Source organism: Leuresthes tenuis, unplaced genomic scaffold, assembly GCF_036924035.1.
Source record: "Leuresthes tenuis unplaced genomic scaffold, fLeuTen1.0.hap1 SCAF_15, whole genome shotgun sequence".
NCBI classification, from domain to species: Eukaryota; Metazoa; Chordata; class Actinopteri; order Atheriniformes; family Atherinopsidae; genus Leuresthes; species Leuresthes tenuis.
The window spans coordinates 6,788,133-6,809,835 of record NW_027325369.1 but is presented as its reverse complement, the minus strand read 5'-3'; the positions used below and the strand labels follow the sequence as shown (position 1 = coordinate 6,809,835).

General features: G+C 39.2%; 1 protein-coding gene across 1 annotated transcript in view; it reads right to left on the bottom strand.

The window, feature by feature from the left end:
- Positions 1-21,703, bottom strand: part of akap6 (A kinase (PRKA) anchor protein 6) — a 281,773-nt gene that overhangs the window by 115,145 nt on the left and 144,925 nt on the right. Inside the window, exon 15 of the mRNA XM_072365052.1 lies at positions 581-701. Within this exon, the coding sequence (XP_072221153.1) occupies positions 581-701 (121 nt within the window). The remainder of the gene's footprint in view (positions 1-580; positions 702-21,703) is intronic.

Sequence of the window (21,703 nt, the reverse complement as noted above, 5' to 3'; positions counted from 1 at the left end):
ATGTAGAGTTGTTAGGACATTGAGGTCAGACTAAGACCTTCTCAGAAAATCGCTTGGTACTTGCTTCTTTTAACCCTTTCCATTCTAGGAAAATTAGCCTAAAGTGTTTCACTATGGCATGACCAAAATAAATTGAGAGATGCTCAAAAACCACATAGAGTAAATAATTGAATCTGTTCTTTTGAAAGCTAACACTATGTTTATCCCTGAACATAAGAATCACAATAAGTGTTAGTTATGTTCAAAGTAAAGATAAATTCCTGTTTAAATCAGCGAAAGAAACTCAAACTCAGTTTAAAAAGTCCTTAACAGGTTCAGACTCAAAGGATAAAGTTGTTCAGAAAAATATTTGAAGACATATCATATATAATGGCAGTTCATAAAAAACGTGTTAAACAAACATTTTATCCCCTCACTGCTAAGCCCCAAGAAAATGATACAGAATAGCTGGTTGGTAACTGCCCTTAGAGGACAGGAAGAGTTGTCTCAGAACTTGGATGTGACCAGAGTCATGGAAAAAGTCTTTGGCGCCAGCAAGAACATTTATTGAGACAGAGATACTTAATAAAGTTCTTCTTACCTTGAAAAGGTGATGTCTCTGTTCTTCTGACATCACCAACTGATGGCTGTCTGTTATCATAGCATCCATGTCCAACAGCCAGTCCCAAAGCTCTTGGTAGTCTGCCTCAAACTCCTGCAGACTAAGGACAGAAAGAGATGATTAAGTTGCAATACTGTTGTAATTAAATCCTCTTTTTACAGTTATTCTTATTCTGTGTGACAGTTTGTGTTTTGCTTTACATTACAGTATCTTGCTTTAAAGTAATTTTGTTTTATCCTCCAGCAGTGAAAGACATATGCATCTTGTTATGTTGATAAAGCATGTGGCCAAAAAATGCAATGAGAAAGAATGAAACAAGAGACTGTGACAAATAAGACTGACTCAGACATAGCAGGAGAGAAAGCAGAAGACAGAAAGTTTTGAACTGAGACTAAATATTATTTTCCAACAAGAATATTTGCATCCTGTATAAAAAAACAATTAAAAAAATGTCAGACACTATACAATGTAAATGAAAACAGAATGCTAATCAATATTGTAGTCGCCATAGAAGACATAAGATATCAAAGTGAGCCATTTACTAATTCATGAAAAATGTAAGCTCATCTCAAGTTTGATGACAGAATTGTGTCTACACAAGCACTAGCACTCCCTCTTCCTTTAAATACACAATCTGTAAATATCTGGGAACTGAGACCAGTAGCTGGACCTTTGGGAGTGGAATGTCTCATTCTTGTCTCATAGGATTCTAGCTGCTCAACAGTCGTGGGTCTACTTCGTCATATTTTCTGTTTCATGATGCACCAAATACTTTTTAAGATAATCTTAGAAAGGTAGTCATTCAGAATGAAAGATGGCAGAGGCTAAGCAATCTGAAGACTTTGAATATTCCATCATCTACAGTACATAAAATCATTGAAAGATTCAGAGAATTTGAAGATGTCTCTTTTGCACAAGGGATTACAGCAGCGTCTCTTGCAAAGATTACTACTCTAGCGTCAGTAGTAGTCTTTGGGCCCTTACGGACACTGCATCAAAAACAGGCATCTTTCTCACATGGATATCACTGCATGGACACTTCTGTAGACACAGAGATGCTACTGTCTTCTTTGGGCCAAAGCTCAACATTAAGTTAACATTGTTTTACAAAATGATCAAATTTCTTACTTTGAGCATTTGATGTTTTCTGTTCTTTTAATTAGGTTTATAAAACAAAATTATTGTGATTAAGAAGTGTAAACATTAGCAATGTTAGTTTCTGTTGCCAGTGTAGTGTAGTCTGGTGTGTTATTTGGCAATGCAGGCATATATATGATTTCCTCCAACAGGTGTGACATCATTAAAAAGGAACATTTCACTCTCCTCTTACTCCTTTTAATTCTACCTCCTTTTCATTTTTCCAATCATTTCAATTCTCCCATCTCCCATCATTTCAAACTCTCTCCCACTTGCCTACATTGTCTTTGCATTTCTTTTTGTTGTTTCCTCATCCTCTTTTACCACTATTTGCCCCAACTCTTCCTCCCCTTCATTTACTTCTTTGCCATTTTATATTTTCCTTTCAGAGAATCTGTTACTCCCTCCCCTGTCCACCTCACTCCTCCCATTCTCACCTCGTCCTCTTCGACACGGCATCACATCAAATATTTATGCTCCTGAAACAGGGGGCAATTTCTCAAATACACAAATTACTGTCAACCGTTTTGTTAAGGTGTGTGTATGTGCGCATGTGTGTGTATATGTTTATTATTTATTTATTCGCTGGTTTTCGGTCTCGGCAGGGATCGCCAACATGTTTCTCAACATTAGCAGTGAAATTGTTTGGAATTCTCTTGTCACCGCCAACATTTTGACAGCTCTGTCAAGCCCAAAGCATTTCCACAGCTCTGTCAGGCCCAAAGCATTTCCACGATGACATTCACACACAAACAAACACTACACATACATGGTAGTCAAGACGACCACACACTAAGAAATGCTCTCTGAAGCGGCTCAAATGCACAAAACAAGCCAAACACACTCCTCCTGATAAACACAAATACAAGCAGTTACCCAGAAAACCACATACACATACATCCCCAAGCAGGTTTGCAAACACAACTTGATGTTTTATCAAAGGGGAGAGAGTAAACTATGAATCAAACAACAAAGATCAAGAAAAATAAATAAATAAACAATCAACTCATAATCATGAGATTTGAAATCTATCATATACGTATATATGTCTCTCTAAGCCCTGTGATAGGCTAGAGTCCTGGAGATGATAAACAGGGTGTGAAAAAGATTGGATTGATAAGTATGTCTTATAGTAAAATTAAACTCTTCCAACTTTCAAGTCTTCCAGCATCTTTCCAATTTCTGCTCCCACACCCTCCCCCTTATTTCTTGTCTTCTACTGCAAGTGATTCTTAATAAAAAAATTAAAAAAAAGAAACAGAAAAGAAAAGAAAAGAAACAAAGGAAAGGAAAGGAAAGGAAGCAAGTACTGCTCCCTTTCCCTGAGGCGGCTTTTCTCATTATGCAGGGAGCAGAGCGGCCCTTTACTGACTCAGACAGATGAAGCAGATACAACACTTGCACAGATTGTTTTCTCTTGTCGTTTGTCATTTTTCCACCTCCCCCTCCCTTCCTCTCCTCAGTTTTTGGCTTGTTCTCACACTAATGTTAACTAAATGCTTTGTAAAACAGGATCTCTCGGGGGGTTGACTATGAGAAAACAGACTTATCTGAGAGGAAGGAGCGATGCAGAGCCACAGTGGGGTGCGCTCGACAGTGGAATGGTTAGAGAGTGAAGTGCAAGGTTTACTTTCTGTCATGCAGTACTAGCAAAGTGAATAAGAGCATAATGGAGAGCTATTGTGACATCTAGTCACCTGAGAAAATTTTGAATTCTACAAATCTATTATTTCTGCCTACCATGTCATAATTCCAGTCAACACTGTACATCATAAAATGTAGCAGGAGTCAAGTGAACTAAATCTGCATTGTGGAAAAACTCACTATCATATATAAAAGAAAACCTGACATTTAAAAAAAAATCATTAGATTAATTCAAAAAGTCATGAGACTACTAACGTTAGGTAGTTTAGATGTAACCTGGAAAACCTGGAAGAAAGTCTGCTAGTTAATCTTCTCCAGAGAGTATAATAGGGCACTAACATGTATGAGCAGTTTGGACCAGCTGCCACTACACTGAATGATGGGGACTGTGATGAGCATGTGGAGTAATCATACTCCAGCCAGATGGTTGCAACACACTGTATTGTACACTATAGTAGTCGTCTGATAATAAAGGACAAAGGCAATTAGACGGCGTTTGCTGTTATCTCAACTGGTCAAATCTCTTTTAAAAGGGATATGTTTCTCTCCACTGTCTCCTCATGCTCAAGACAGAGAATTAAATGGAAGAAAATATTTTATGTGATTCACTGGTTTCCTCAACAAGGCAACTATTTTTAAATTGGCATTATATCAATTAGACTAATTTGGATTTTAATACATTTGACTTAATTAGATCGTAACTGAATGGCTTGAACTGAACTGTATTTTCAAAGTGAGATTAAATTTGCTGTGATTTGGAACTATATAGAAAAAACTTAATTGAATTTAATTTCATTAACTTTCATTCAATGATATCTCCAGTATTCAAACATGAAATCTCACCCATTGAAAACAAATTATACTCTGGAAGAAGACAGGCACATGTTCCACTGCATCTGGGACTGACAACTTCTGATTACTGTCACTCCACTGTCAGGAGTGAAACATTACCGTACTTGATGCTGCACTCATCAAATCAGAGCACAACAGCAATATGAAGTTTTCAGTCTCAAATATACAGCTCTAATCCTGTAAGACCCACAGTTGACAACATCACTTTTAAAAATTAAAAAAAATGTTTTTTTAAAAAAGGCCTCCAAATGTTTTTTTTTTCTCAAGACCACATTTACATAGTTAATGGTCCTATTGTTTGTCTGCTATTGGATAGACGAAGTGTTTATGGGTCCAGTCATCTGGCCTTGAACTCATGGGGGATGCATATGTTCCTTTTAGTATGATAAACAACTTGACTGTGTCAGCGATGGAAAAGAAGGACAAACTCTAGAAACTCAGACCATGGCTGAATTCATTCAGGGAGAAATTTCTGCAGGTGGTACCCCAGAAAGTTCTGCTATCAACTATGCTCAATGTTGCAAATTTTCATTTCCCTAGAAATTTACTAAAATGTAAATAATCTGAAAACTCTTTCATTTCAAAATCAGAGGCCTCCTAAAACAATATCTGAGAGATAAAAAAAAAAGTGTTTGCTCATTTTTTTTTCTATAGCTGTGTAACCTCTGGTTACTGGACATATGAAATAAATAAATAATTTTATTTACATTAATGATTTATATTTAGGTTACATGATTTAAATGAATAAATAATAATTAATTTACTAAATAAATACATTTATATATTTCTAATGTAACCATAACATAAGATCCCTGATATAAAAGGCTGTGTAGACCAAAGTGCCCTCACTCTCAGAGCTGCTCCTTAAGAGACCCAGACAGATGGAGTCAGAGATGTTAATGGCTACAGCATTAGCATTGTTGCCAGTTTGTAATTATAGATAGGTGTGTTTTGTTTTGTTTTTACTCTATATTAATAATATCAATAATTATATAATCAAATGATAACATAGCATAATTTAGAAGGTGTGTTTAAGATCTATAATTTTCCTGGCTTGTGCTTCCAAGGCCAAGAGCTTGTGTGTGTGTGTGTGTGTGTGTGCTGATCGTGACCCTCCTCATCATCACCCCCCACCCCCTTTCATCATCATCTCCTCCTTCCTTATGGACAACATTCTAATTCTTCAGTTCAGCTGATCAGACATTACAGTCTGAGCTGAAGTGGCGAGCCAAACCCCACTGAACCTGGACTGTCAGAGAAGTTTATTTTGTTTGTTTGTGATACATTGCGATAGCCTACTGTTACTTTTGAAATCATCTTATTTATTTGTTTATTGTTTTGATAGAAAGCGAGGGATAAGTTAAGGAAACCACCTGTCAGTAAGATACACAATAAAATAGGATTAAAAATACCGAATTAGATACTTACCTGACAGGTGGATTTGTAAGGGAAAAGAGGGAATAGTTTGTATATTTTTGATTTTGTCCTATGTGTTATTATTGTTGAAGAGAATCAATTCATATCGAAATAAATTACGTTTTTTTTTTTATATAACACAACAGTGATCTTTTTTTTTTGTTTAGTTTTTTTTTAACTAATTTCTCCCGAGTGAATCTAATCTTCTGAATAACTGGTCCGCATCTAAGTTTAAATTTTATTTACTTTATATTAACAACTGATTTTATTATTTAACCAGGTGTTACATCTGGGTCTTACAGGGCTAAAACTCTCCCATTTTCATCAAGACTGGTGCCGTTTCAGCTGTGGATTTGGATTATAGGCTCCATGATACTGAGGTAGTCATCAAGTGTTTACCATACTGCTACTTTACACACGATCAAACTTGCAAGTGTTGTATGTACACAATGGAACTAAAATCTTGTTTGCTGTGACGAGCAATTACATTAACCTGTCAGGTCAATACACCAGGGCCAGAAGCTCCACAATTTAGACGCAAAGAGGTTTTTAGCTCAGAATTTCAAACCCCGGAGTACATGGAGACAGTCAGTGCGGTTACATGCGGGCAATCGGATCGGATTAATGGCTAATTTACAATAAGATTGAGTTATTCAGCTCATGTAACATCTTAATCCGACAAGAAATTTAATCGGATCAGGTTACTCGAATTAAGACCCCGGGAGAACTCGATCCGATTGCCCACTTAACGTGCCTGGAGACTACAGTGGATTGGATCGACCGTTCTGCGCATGCTCGAGATTTTTTCCCGTGATCGTCACCCGGAAGTCGAAGGACACGATATTACTGTTGTTGTCACTGCCGTCATAAAGAAACAAACAACGTGATGGAGAATGCGCCGTCGTCCATCGCGTTTGTGCCATAACCATGCTCATCACAAATGTAGAGGGATGTAGCTTAATCTTGCTCTTCGTTCGCCATCTTTCTCGAATGTCTTAGTTTTGTTGTTGTTGTTGGTGAAGATGTCAACAGGAAGTGGCTCTATTAGCGATAGTTGAAATGGGTACAGCGCTACCTATCGTACTGCGGTATTGCATGCTTTGTGCCAGTGATTCAATTCATTCACCGCCATGTAACAAAGGATAATTACCCTTACACAGATAAGGAGCATAACCCATCTATAGCTATAATCAAGTTAATCTCATCATGTAAACCCACTGAGTGACTCGAAGATAGCCCTAGACCACAGTGGCCCAATAGCTTAAACGTGCCGATTGGCCCTGATGTGATTGTCAGTGTGCGGTTGTAGAGGAAAAGCGTGAAAAGCGCTGCATACTGTATGTATATACATATAAAACTTAGGTATGATCGAAAGGTTCTACACTGCTTCACATAACACAACATTTATTTGTTGCAGTATTAAGGATATAACTTAATTATATTTAACATTAAAAAGATGTGCAGACTCATGTCTCCTAACTTTTGATAACCAGTAGAACTTGAACAACGACGCTGTAAGACAAGGCTACAATAGCATCCTCTGTCATGGAGCCCCTTTTACTGGTATTGTTCAGTGGTGCATAACTGCACTTAAATAACTTAAACTTAAACTTAACTTAACTTAACTTAAATTGAATCAGTTTCAAAATGTTGTAAGTCTTTATCCTAGCCGTTGTTAACTCTTTTTAGGTTTTGTTTCCGATTACCTTTCATATACCTTTGTTTTGAATACTACCCTTATGATTTAAGGTCCGATGGTATGTTTTCTTATGACTATCTCATTTTGTCAGATTAGTATTGGTTTACTTTTATTCATTGATTTAGATTTTTGTACAATGATTAGTTAGCATTTGTCTTATTTCCACTTTCTGCATTCTATCCATCTTTATGTCTTATGTGAAATTATTTTTACTTCTTCACCTTGGTTAGTTTAACTTCTTGTATTATTTTGCAGCTTGTTAAAAGTTGCTAACAGCTGTTTTTGCTTCCTGCTGTGATGGTAAATTTTATGTCTCAGGACTAACAAACTCTCTAATCCACATTAACCATTTGTATCACCCAGACACGCTAATGGTTTTAAACTATTTACCTCTTAATTAACACTCAGACAAGATCATTGTTTTAACCTCTTGTTTCTTAATTATCCTCAGGTATAAAGGCTCTGGGTTCCTTTTGTTTGTATCTTTTCATACCATTGCCGCTGAATGGTGTGGACTGATCTTTTTCCTTGCAACGAAGAATAAAGACTTAGCCGGCCGCCAGAAAAAGTAAAGTTCTCTATTTCATTGCTCATCAGAGGAATTAGGTAGGAAGCGATTGAAAACTTACATAACACTGCCCTTCCTTAAAATCAATACAAGTTACTAATTGACACTCACCATTTTTCTGTTAGTCATTTCCTCCGTCTGTATATACAATTGAAAGCAGAAGTTTATATATGCTGTATAAAATTACATGTAATTTAATGTCTCTGTCTACCAAAAGTATTTCTATTTGCTAAATGCTAAAAAAATAAGAGAGAATCTTTTATAATTTTCTTCAAAGTCACAAGTCTACATACATTTTCTTATTATTTGGTAGCAATGCCTTTAAACTGTATGACTTGGGTCAAACATTTTGGGTATCTCACAATAGTTTGTTGGAATTTTGTCCCATTCCTTCTGACAGAACTGGTGTAACTGAGTCAGGTTTGTAGGCCATCTTGCTTGCTCACGCCTTTTCAGCTCTGCCCACAAATTTTCTACGGGATTAAGATCAGGGCTTTGTGATGACCACTCCAAAACATTGACTTTGTTGTCCTTAAGCCACCTTGTAACTAGTTTGGCAGTATGCTTGGGGTCATTGTCCATTTGGAAGACCCATTTGTGGCTGATGTCTTGATATGTTGCTTCAGTATTTCCACATAATGTTCTTTCCTCATTATGCCATCTAGTTTGTGAAGTGCACCAGTCCCTTCCTGTAGCAAAACACCCCCACAACAAGATGCTGCCACCCCCCATACTTCACAGTTGGGATGGTGTTCTCAGGCTTGCAAGCTTACCCCTTTTTCCTCCAAATGTAACGATGGTCATAATGGCCAAACAGTTCAGCTTTAGTTTCATCAGACCACAGGACGTCTTCAAAAATGAAGGTCTTTGTCCCTGTGTGCATTTCGAAACTTTAATCTGGCTTTTTAAAGTTGTTTTGGAGTAATGTCTTCTCCCTTGCTGAGTTGTCATAGGACTTGTTTCAGTTTGGTTAATTACACTCTCTTACCAGCTTCTGACATCATCTTCATATGGTCTTTTGCTTTTTTTGTGCAGTCTTTGAAGAAGAAAAAAATTATGAAAAATGCTCTCATTATTTAAGTATTTAGCAAAAATAAATGATTTTGGTAATCCTAACTGACCTAAAACAGGGAAGGTTTAGTCCTGTTTTCCATTTTTCTTTGTTCTTTTACAGATCAATGCTTGTTTTGTTCCTGTGCTGTTCTGTTTCAGTTGTGGATTGATTATTTTCTCTTTTTTTTTTGCTTTTTTTGTGGACTCAAAATCTTTTTCCAGCTACTTTCTTACTTCCCACTCATCTGGGTTTTTGTTTTGCTACTCACCTCAACACATGTTGAAAAAAAACAAAAAAAACATCTGACAATAGTGACATAAAGCCATATCCTGACAAAATGCACACAGTATTTTTCACTCAGGTTAAAGTAGACAGATTTTCTGTCCTACTTTCAGATCCCACTCTGGTGACCGCAGAAATGACGACCACTGTCTCTGATTTACCGTACTTGATAGGGAGGGTAAGAGAAGAAAAGGGGATGTAATCTAAGACCTTTTGGTGAGATGGACAGAAGAAGAGAAAAGACTAAGGAGAAGATTAAGGAATCCTGCAAAAAATAAGGTTGAAGAGAGAGGGAGAAATTAAAAGAGCATGATAGATAATGAGAAATGAAGTAAAAAAAAAACAATGATTAGAGAAAAGAAAAATATGAAAAGCAGAAACTGGACAAAACAAACAGAATGGGTTATGAGACACAGTGAGAGAAAGAATGCAAAGGAAAGAAAGAGGGAGTAAGAGAATGGAACAACAAAAAGGGGGAAAACATTTTTTTTAAAGTAAGTAGTAAAATAATATATTGAAAAAAAAAATGAAAAAAATCAGGATATGGTACAGAAAGAGCTGTGTGTAGGAAAGTAGTTGGGTGGAATGAAGCAGGGAGGACACGAGACGAGAATATGGTGAAACAATGAAAGGTTGAATGAGTTATATTATTGGCACCTATCACCTTTCAGTCAAAGAGTCAGCTAGATTTATGAGGTGATTGTTTCTCTTCTTGTCTAATGGATTCATCCTACACAAACATTACTACCAGACTGCAAATGAACAGCAGCACACAGGTCACCATATAGGTCACATCATATTTTCTGATTCATTCATCCTTTGATTTAAATATATTTATCTCACAAAAACATTAAGTCAAACTGTCAGTGAACAGCATACCTTCACACTTGTTGAATCACTTACTTACTTACCAATTTACTTAATTATACAGGCCTTGATTTTTCCATTAACTCACTAATTTCCTTGCCCATTCATTAATTATATAATTATTTTATGATATAGCTTACTTATTAACTGATCAAATTATTCACTATAATATACCTTTAAATTTATGTTGATTTGCTCAGTCATTCATTTTGTTAATCTCCTGAGTCATTTATCCCCTCACTAACTCAAAACTGTGAATGCTAAAATAGAAGGCAACTGGTTTTTAAAGACATTCATTCTCTCCTCCAAAATGTTTATTCAGCACTGACTATCATCTGGGGCCAGAAAAAAAAAACAGGACTATGAATGTCCAAAGGCAAAAATGTGCATGCACATTCTTTCATACACACGTACAAAACCATACTTCCACTCCTTAATCAGTTGCATATAAAAACATAGATTCCAACACAAATTGATAGATATAAAATTAAAAAGAAACAATAAAGAAGTAGCACAGTTTTTCTGAATGTAATAGTGAGCCACTCAATTAGATCAGTTTGTAAAATAAATCTGTGCTTTAAGTTCTGGAATCAATACCAGAGCAAAAACTGCTGAATGATAAAAGTAAGAGAGGTGATCAACTCCCGAAACCAAAAGCAAAGTGTCCTGCAGAGATAAAATGGTCCGATTAGAAAACAAAAAACACAAATCGGCTTATACAAGGAGAACATCAGCACTAAGATGGGAAGACCTGCAACTTTTGTTTAATCTGCAACAGATAAACTCAGTCTGAGCACAGCAAATAGTCGTGTCAGCAGATAATAATAATATGCTATTTTTTTTAAATTTACAAAAATAAAATAAATAAAAAATTTTAAAAAATCACTGAAAACTTCATGTTACGCTCTCTGTTGCAGGACGGCTGAAGAAGCCTCTGACTGAACACACTTAGTTGATCGATGATGTGAGTGTGCAGAGTTGTTGGCCATTACAACGTCTTCAGTATTCTTTTTATCAGTTAAGCTTTTAACCATCAATCAGGACCAAGACTCTGTTCTGAGTCACTGGCTCTAATGCTGCAGCTCCAAAAAAAATCTTCTAGAGAATATACAACAACTTCCTGCAAAAACTGAAAGATCTGAAGTGAAAGACCAGATCCTGCTTTATCCCTTCTTGTAATAGCCTCAGTGTTGCATTTCCAGTTCAGTGTGTTATCCAGGTGAACACCCAATTATTTTGTGGTTCTCTACCACTTATACTTCTTCTCCCAGGACAGAAAAATGTTTGGCTTATTCCAGCCATCCTAAAATCCAAAATCATCTCCTTGGATGATTTATATTCAAAATTATATGAGTGTTTCCCCACCATGGCATGAACAGCTCTATCAGTTCCCTGAACTCAGCCTCTTGTCCATCTCTGTTACAGCACACAACACACAACAGCTTTTTTCTTTACACCTTGCTTTCTCTTATCTTTTCTAAAAACTGTTTCAGTACACTCCTGAATAACCCCCCATCTCCATCTCTGAAGGCTTTTTCCTATATGGTTTTCAGGTTTTTCAGGTGATCCAGGGCTCATTATTGGGGATGCACCTTACTGCCCTTTCAGGGACAAAAATTTCCACATAGATGTTGACATGGCATGTCACACTCACTCCATCGCAGCACTATCATCTCCATGTGGGTCACAGAGAGCAAAAACATAAAAATATGAAAATATAATTACCAAAAAATTAATCCGAGTCTTCCCAAACAGGAAACATAGATGACCAAGGAGGCCCCGGCTCTGCTGAAGAAGTGAGATGCTGTGTTCAGGTCAGGGGTGAGAGTACAGCTCCCTGTAGCACTCCTGTATTGCTGACCAACTTCTCAGGTACACAACCTTTTAGTCTTAAAAAAGTAAGTCTGTTTGTCAAGCAATCAATATGCCAAGTTTTACCTGTATTTGCTGAAACTTCTCACATAATAGTGCAGGCTGCATTCTATCAAAAGCACTGGTGAATTTTTTTTTTTAAATCCTCATAGTTGTACCTGCTTCATCCAGATGAGAAGGGGGCTCACTGAGGCGGGTGGATGATGGCATCTTCAACACGTACCCCAGGATAATAAGAAAATAATTGGGGGTCTTGAAAGGTGTTGAATAACTTACTTTTTAAAGCCAATAACAGTATCTCTAGTTCTCACATGATGTGTGATGTGAGGGTAACTGATCTATAACCAGGTACTTTTCTGGTACTATAGCCATGTACCAGAAAAAGCCAGGATGTCTTCAAAAGCACTGGAACCTTCTCCTGACAAAGGGTGGAGGAGGTGCAGTAAAGTTCCATATAGTTGTTCCGGACAGGCCTTCAGGGATCCTGGAGCCTCTTCACCTGACTGCTGGGAACAGACAGGCCAGAGGGAGATTCAGAGGAGGTCTATGCATCCTGATGTGGGAGATGTTATGGAGGTTGTACTAATATCTTGAACGAGGGTGCAGGGTGATGTTATAGAGCTGTGACAGGGAGGCTGTAAATTCCAGGGAGGGTGTGAGGCTTGTGTAGTTGGAGATAGGGGAGAAGAATCTTGAGCACTGTTATAAATACAACCCATTCAAAAATCATGTCCTGTTCATAGCTGTTGTCCAGACTATAAATCGGTCTGATTCTCCTTGAAGCCCGTGATGATTTTATCCCCGACTACACATAACTCACTGTTCTTCTTGACTTTGTTTTCCAGCTTTTTTTGTCTGTACTCCTCCTTGCTCTCTCTTATCTTTTTAAAAATGTTTTTGTACACTTCTCAATAACTCCATGTCTCCTTCCATGTTTTTTTGTCTTAATGGTCAGCTGTTTGTTTTTAGGTGATCCAGGGCTTATTTGTGAAGCACATGTCTGCCCTTTTACAGACCACAGTCTCCACACTGTCACATTCACTTAGTCATGGCAATGATGCCATCTCCATGTGATTCATAGAGTGCATTCCAGGATATGGCTTTAAAGTAGTATTAGTTTATTATTTGATTAATAACAATTTAATAATATTAACAACAATAATAACAATAATATTTTTGTTAGTAATAGTATCACCCTTTTAAGTTTCCTGAGACACATCAGAAACATGTTGCCACTGAATGATGGGTGTATAATCAAGGGTTAGGAGTACAAGATTATGATCTAATTTCTCTAACAGAGAACAGGCAGAGGGGCTGTATGCATCTTTTACATTAACATAGAATAAATCCAACACATGTGAAAGACATAATACTAAATTCTCAATATTCCTCCTGTGTCTCTGTGAGTGATCCAACCTCTTCCATTGTATTTACTGACGATCTCACATTCACCATGATAATTGAGGAAAGAGATGGTTTAAACTTCCTCCACCTTAGTCTTCATCACCTTGGCCTTGCCCAATGTCCACAGCGTTTCCTCTCCCCCTCATCTTGGATTTGGGGTCTTTTTCCAAACATTTGTTGGGTTTTAAAAAGGTCAGTCAACTCCCAATTGTAAACAATTGTTCCATTAGCATGGTGACTCAAAAAATGTAAAAGTGTCAGAAGCATCAGTAAATAAATCGCTCAAATGGTACAACTTCTAAACCAGTGTGGAAAATTTCTCAAATATCAATGTAAAAAGAAAAATCTGTGGAGAATCTCAACAAATACACAATCTGATCTAAGCTATTGTGACTTGCTGCCATTATCCTGCAGTATATTCCGAAATTGATGAAATGATCAGTAGGGAAACAAAGATGTATGCATGAATCTTAATATGTTAATATGTTTTTTCAAAACAGCCTTTGGAAGCCTTCTCAAGTTACTGAGAAGAAACAAAATCAGAAGTATTTAGAACACCTGAAAAAATGTTTAATATGCGCACTTACCAGATAATCTCTATTAATACCAGGTTGTGTGGAGGAAAAGGTGTATGCATGTTTTTTGTGGATTTGCAAAATGTATACAGCTGACCCCTGGAGCTGCTTACCCACCAGGCAAACGAGAAGTGTTTTGGCATCATAAGTGAGAATGGTTGTGAAGATACTGTTTTTAGTTTTATAGATGGATCCTTTTGCTCCTCTACCAATCAGAAATGTATTTCCTGACTAGAATATGTCCATCACTTTCTTTCACCACCCTTATCCTTGAAATGTGTATGGACCTCGGCCTGAGGAACTATGCAGTCATTTGCTTATAGAACAGTTGCTTAGTCTCTCCCTTGTTCGTGACATGAAAGTGACGCCACTTGTAAATAGCAATCAAACAAATTTACAAATTGCACAGATTTGGTTGACAAGTTCTGAAATCTGACTATATGATTTCATATCACCTCTAATTCCACATGTGAGACTGTAGAGACTATCAGGGAATGACTGCAGCAAGACGAACTTCACACCTTAACAGATATGTGCACCGAAGGGCCTCTGCCTTTCCACCACCTATTCTAGCTACAAAGTTTTTATTTGTCCAGAAGCATGGATTTGACATGGATTCTTCCGTCTGACACATTTTGGCCAACATTTATACCATATCGCAGATTTAGATACATAGACACTAAAAAGCAGAACCATATCAATAGAGAAGTTCAGGATCGCTAAATATTAAGGTAAAACACAAGAGGACCCAATGACTTACAGGGCATGAATGACCTCTTATGAGCTTAGAGTCTGGAGCTCCTCACTGACCAGATAGAACAGAGGAAGCCTCTCAGATGACAGGTGAAACGTCTTAATATGTCATTCATTAATTTTTAATTAATTTATTCACAAATTTATTAATTCAACAATACATTCCTTTTTGAAGATGTTTTCAAATTCTAATTTATTTTTTCAATTAATTTTTTCATTAAATTTTTTTTTTCTTTTTAAAAAAAAAATCACTTTTTTACAGTTAGAACTGGACAGCAGTAAGGGTTATAAATAAACAATTTTTTATGAAAGTAAAAATTTAGTTAGACATTACATTACATTGTTTTTACTTTGAAGTCTTCTTATTTCAGTGTTCTATAAAACAACCTTTTATACAGATTATCTTTCGCTATAATAATTCAACAAAAGCAAATCAATTGTAAAAAAAGCATTGTAAAATTCCTTGGTTACTGTGGGGAAATAATGTAAACAATTCCAAGAAATAAAAGACTGCCTCGTTTATTCAGAAATAGGAACGTGTGGTAAAAAGCCACATTTCCTTCTTATCCAAATTTCATTTTGGTATTAATTTAGAATTTAGATATTTTGTGTGAGATAATTGAATAATTCAGTCTTCATTTTCTTTACAACTGAACCAAAACCAGGAATTTTAACTCACAGGAGCAATAGAAAAATGTGTTACATCCAATTAATACAAAACTCATCACACACATCACTGCACTGGACAGATGCACACATACAAATGTGAATCTGAGCAGTCACAGCTAACATATGAATTACCAATTAGTGTCGGGCACATCCAATCTAAATTACTGAAATATTACGCAGCGACCTCAGAGGACTGAAAAACAAAAACAAAGTGAGTCTTTCATTTGTATTTGTGGTGAGTGTTTCTTTGTGTGTGTAAACAAGTAGCTGTTGTAACAAGTTTTTATTTCACAACAGAGGCAGTAAAGTGATGTGAAAATGGATTTGAATTGTGTGTGCATATTGCACTGAAGACATACAGCATCCTTCATGTAAGTGCCCGTGACCACTCACTGACAACACGGGCAAAGTCTTTAGAACACAACATGCTTCAGACTCTCGGAAAGTAATTTAAGCTTCTTTTTTTTTAATTTGCATATGCACAACTTAGTGTACGTTTTCATTTCCTGTGTATGTGTGGGTGTGTTGGTGTGTGTGTGCCCTGCCTGTGAGTGATAACCGTGGTGGGAGGCTCCTCAAAGCCGAGGATGAAATGCCGACAGGCAGTGTGACCAAAGATGAGCACAGCCTGGCCACACTAGATTACTGTCGTTAACGCACATGCATTGTGTATGTGTGTGTTTGTGTAATTGCATTCTACTTCATGTGTGTCACACGGGTCTCTGTTATTATGTGTCTTGTTTGGGTGTTATGATAGACAACAATTCTCTGATACCTTTTTTTTTCAAATTTATTATCGTCAATATTTAACATTCCATTATATTTTGTTTCTGTCTTGTTTCTGATTAGCACACTTGTGAAAATAGGCCACATGCCCTTAATTACATCATATTCACAAACGGAGAAACTTTTTGGTACCAGAGGTCTGAAAGTCCTCAGCATCATGTGAAAAATTTAACACAGAGCCTTACAAAACCACCATAGGTAACCCAAACACATGTTAAAAACACAAACACAAAAACAAGGTCACTCACTGTCTCTGCATTCTAGGTTAGTTTTTATAGTAAGGACATGTTTGCGATTACATCCGGAGATGCTTCCTATTCATTCACCTTAGGTGAACAGAGCTTTGGCCAGGCGGACTTGACAACGTCAGACGGTGTATTTGGGTATTTTCAACCCTCAACCCTCTCGCTTGGGGGTTGGCAGTGGTGGCCAAATCCCTGCCCATCTCCTTCCATCTCCTGCCCCATAACCAGCAAGAGGCTCTCTGAACTTTCCTTCATTGTTATTCCCAAGGTTGTGAGCATTCTCCATAACAACCGGGAAGGGTATCCTCTGCAGCTGACCTTCACTTGGAATATCCATGCCTGCCATCCTTTTCCCCTACAGTCATCCAAAATGTCTTAGTATTTCACACTCTTCCGTCACCGCACCCTTCCTCCCCTGGGACTGTAAGTTATATGAGAATTATCTTCTTTGTCTCTTCAGACAACAGTACCACATCAGGTCTCAGGGAAGTCTAAACAACCTGGGGGAACTGCAGTCTTCGTACTAGGTCTACCTGAATGTCCCAATAACGGGCCATTTGTAGCAGGCTGTTTGTTGATGTTTTTCTCCCATGTGATTGGTGTTTCTTACATCTTTCCTGCTCCAGGATGACACAAGCACCATATCATTACACTCTGATAGGATATGTGCCATGTTGCAGTTGGGATTGTGTCATACACTGCACACAGCAGAAAGGATAGATCCGCACATGTGATTTATCTCTTAGGGATGTCCCATTTGGTTAATGCTCCCTGGGAAGCTAGTTCTACTGCCCTTAACCTTCAACCTTCCTCCTCCAGGTTCGGTACTTCCTCCTGGACCATAGCCCTTCTTCCTCTGGGTTCTGCCCTACTCCACTGTTGGTGACACCTGCATGTCTGAGTTGTTCATCTTGGGAGTCTCTGTATGTCATTAAGATTCTGCACTTTGCTACTTTGAATTCCTCCACAACAGATGACAGGGGGAGTGGGATCTGTCTTGATCGTATGTAGAGGCCTTCTGATGTGAAAAGCTTGGAGGGATTCCCAGCCACTTTCTGAGGTACTAAGTGATTTTTCTTTCCACCTCTTCAACAGATGTCATATGGACTTCATACACAGTCACCAGCCACGTGAGTTTTAGAAATAGTCCATGTAAGTAAAGCCATGCTTTGAATTTCACAGTGAGCCCTGATTTTTTTCAATCCACCTAAGCCACTCCTCTGTCTGTTTCTCTGTACTGGTGATGTTACTCCTGCCTATAAGCGAGTTCTTTTCAAAGAAAGTGGTTTGACACTTAATAGGATTTTCCTAAACTGATTGAATCACTACTCCTTGCACTTTCAGCTTGAGCCAGTGCGTTAGTTTATCATTGTGGTTCTAGATTTCTTGGTTTTAACCTTCCTATTTGTCCATGTTACCAAACTGTCTAGAACTTTTAGTACCCACCTTGCCTCCATTTGGGTCATGGATGTCCCAGTGAGGTCATCCACATAACCTCTTATCAGGGTTGTCAAATACCAGATTTCACTATTGGTTGTCAGGTTTCTTTCCAACTGTTATGAGACGGTTCATTCCCATGTCAAAGAGGATTGGAGAGATGGTACATGTAGTTACAATCCCCTTTTCTAGATTTTGCCACCAGGTTCTAAAATGGGCTGTTTTGAACTGCAGTTGGATACCACTAAGATAGCTGGTGATCATTCTCTTAATGTGCAGAGGGATGTGGTAAGGGTCCAGTGCTATGTAGATTAGGGTAGGAGGGATTGCTCCATAGGCGTTGGCCAGATCGAGCCAGATACGGTCAGGTTGTTTTTGCTAGCTTTGGCCTGCTGGATCATCTAGCTGAGAACTCCAATGTTTTTCTGGCATCCAGAAAAGCCTGGAATCCCACCTTTCTGGATAGAGGTGTCAACATATCCGTTTATGTTATGTATGAGGTCACCCTTTTAGCCAGTACAGAAAAGAAGATTTTTCATTCCACACTTAGAAGTGGTATTGTTCGGAATAAGTCAGTGGTTGAGGAGTTTTCTTTCTTTTGGCCTTCCATCTTCCTCCAACATGAACAAATAGCGTTTTTTTTTCCAGATCCTCCGGAGCAGCATCCATAGCCTCCAATGGAGGCTCTGGCCTTTCTTATACACCTTGTATGGTATACCACTGGGACTGGGCACGAATTCACTTCTGGTCTTTTGCACCACATTGTGGATTTCCTTCCGTGATGGATCACTAATGTTGAGCTTTTTTTATTGATTTTTCAATATTGTTGATGTTGTGATTAATGTCCAATGTCTGTTTTTTGCAGGAGTCATTGTGAGTTTCACTCAAGTACGTCTCCATATTCTCTGGAGCTCATAAGCTTTTTGCTTCACCCAGTAGTTTCTGGGTCTTTGGTGAACTGTGGTCTTCTGTTCGCCCTCTCCTTCCTCTTTTTCCAAATGTGTTCAGGAAGTTGCCTTGTCAGATCATCGACACCTTCCCTTTCTTTGACAGTTGCTCTTTTGAACTGTTGAACTGTTTGTTCTTGATTTGTTCCCTCAAGCTTTGGATTTCTCTTTTTATTCTGCTTGGTTGATATGCAGCTTTAGTATTACCTTTCTTGTCTTCCATTCCAAAACGCTCTCTTTCCAGGTTGTATGTTATTGTTGAGAGAATATTGACTTTCCGCTCAGCTCTTTTTGCTTGCATGGCTTCTAGCTCTTTGCCACGGTCTTGGTCTAATTGGTTCCATCCCTCGGTGTCGCTCACCTTGAGGTTTTGATTCCATCCCTTGCAGGGTGAGTTTGGTTCTCTGTAGCGATCAGATTAATCTCGTCTGAGATCTTGGGGTGACACTCCGTGCAGTTACATGCGGGCCATCGGATCTGATTAATGGCTAGATTACAATAACATTGAGTTATTCAGCTCATGTAACAAGCTTAATCCGACAAGAAATCAAATCGGATCGGGTTACTTGCGATCGAATTAAGACCCCAAGATAATTCGATCCAAATGTACACTGAACGTGCATGTAGACGACAGTGGATCATATCGAGCGTTCTGCGCATGCTCGATATTTTTTCCCGCGATCGTCACCCGGAAGTTGAAGGAGACGACATTACTGTTGTTGTCCCCGCCGTCAGAAACAAACAAACAACGCGATGGAGAATGCGCCGTTGTGCATCGCGTTTGTGCCATAACCATGCTCATCACAAACGTAGAGGGACGTAGCTTCATCTTGCTCTTCGTTCGCCATCTTTTTCAAATGCGTGAGTTTTGTTGTTGTTGGTGGTGAAGATGTCAACCGGAAGTGGCTCTATTAGTGATAGTTGAAATGGGTACAGCGCCACTTATCTACTGTGGTATTGCATGCTTTGTGCCAGTGATTTGATTCATTCACCGCCATATATCCAAGGATAATTACCCTTGCTCAGATAAGGAGCATAACCCAACTATAGCTATAATCGACTTAATCTCATCATGTAAACCCACTGACTGGTGCTGAGAGATCTCCAGTACTACAGGGAGCTTTCTGCCTGGGGTCATCCTGTCTCACCAGGTGCTACCACTAAGCCCTGCACCCGTGTCTCCCCTTTTCCACACTGATTGGTGTGTCCCTGATTGGTGTATTTCGCCCTCTTGTGTTCTTGCAGGTTTTTCTGCAGTTATTCTCCAGTTATTTTTGTTTGTGTAACAGTGTAGCATTTGCTGTTGTTGTTCATTTGAAGTTGTATTAGCCTAGTTTTAAGACATGATAGCGGCCACTTAAGTTTTTAATTGGTCCCAATACCTAAAATACTTGAAGTTGAACGACGGTGTACTTCTACATTACATGATTATATGCGATTTATTTTGTTTACTCTTTAGGAAATGTTTTTTTTAATGATGTAATTCTGTTTATGTTTCTGTTTCAGCTTTTGTATATGCATTTTCTAAAAAATTTATTGCTTTTTGGGATTAAAACTGAGTATCAAAATTAGACCTTAATCCATCCATCCATCATCTGCCGCTTATCCGGGGGTCGGGTCGCGGGGGCAGCAGCTTGAGTAGAGAAACCCAGACGTCTCTGTCCCCGGCCACTTCCTCCAGCTCTTCCGGGGGGACCCCGAGGCGTTCCCAGGCCAGCCGAGAGACATAGTCTCTCCAGCGTGTCCTGGGTCTTCCCCGGGGTCTCCTCCCAGTGGGACGTGCCCGGAACACCTCCCCAGGGAGGCGCCCAGGGGGCATCCTAACCAGATGCCCGAGCCACCTCATCTGACTCCTCTCAATGCGGAGGAGCAGCGGTTCTACTCCGAGCCCCTCCCGGATGACTGAGCTTCTCACCCTATCTCTAAGGGAGAGCCCAGACACCCTGCGGAGGAAACCCATTTCGGCCGCTTGTATTCGCGATCTTGTTCTTTCGGTCACTACCCACAACTCGTGACCATAGGTGAGGATGGGAACGTAGATTGACCAGTAAGTAGAGAGCTTCGCCTACTGGCTCAGCTCCCTCTTCCCAACGACGGGTCGGTGCAGAGCCCGCAACACTGCAGACGCTGCACCGATCCGCCCGTCAATCTCCCGCTCCATTCGTCCGTCACTCGTGAACAAGACCCCGAGATACTTGAACTCCTCCACTTGGGGAAGGATCTCATTCCCGACCCGGAGAGAGCATTCCACCCTTTTCCGGCTGAGAACCATAGTCTCAGATTTGGAGGTGCTGATTCTCATCCCAGCCGCTTCACACTCGGCTGCGAATCGCTCCAGTGAGAGCTGAAGGTCATGGCCTGACGACGCTAACAGAGCCACATCATCTGCAAAAAGCAGAGACCCGATTCTGAGGTCGCCAAATCGGACCCCCTCAACGCCCTGGCTGCGCCTAGAAATTCTGTCCATAAAAGTTAGGAACAGAATTGGAGACAAAGGACAGCCCTGACGGAGTCCAACTCTCACCGGAAACGTATCCGACTTACTGCCGGCAATGCGGACCAAACTCTGGCACCGGTCATACAGAGACCGAACGGCCCCTATCAAGGGGTCCAGCACTCCATATTCCCGGAGCACCCCCCACAGGACTCCACGAGGGACACGGTCGAACGCTTTCTCCAAGTCCACAAAACACATGTAGACTGGTTGGGCGAACTCCCATGCACCCTCCAGGATCCTGCCGAGGGTATAGAGCTGGTCCACTGTTCCACGGCCAGGACGAAAGCCACACTGCATCTCCTGAATCCGAGGCTCGATTATCCGACGGATCCTCCTCTCCAATACCCCCGAATAGACCTTACCAGGGAGGCTGAGGAGTGTGATACCCCTATAGTTGG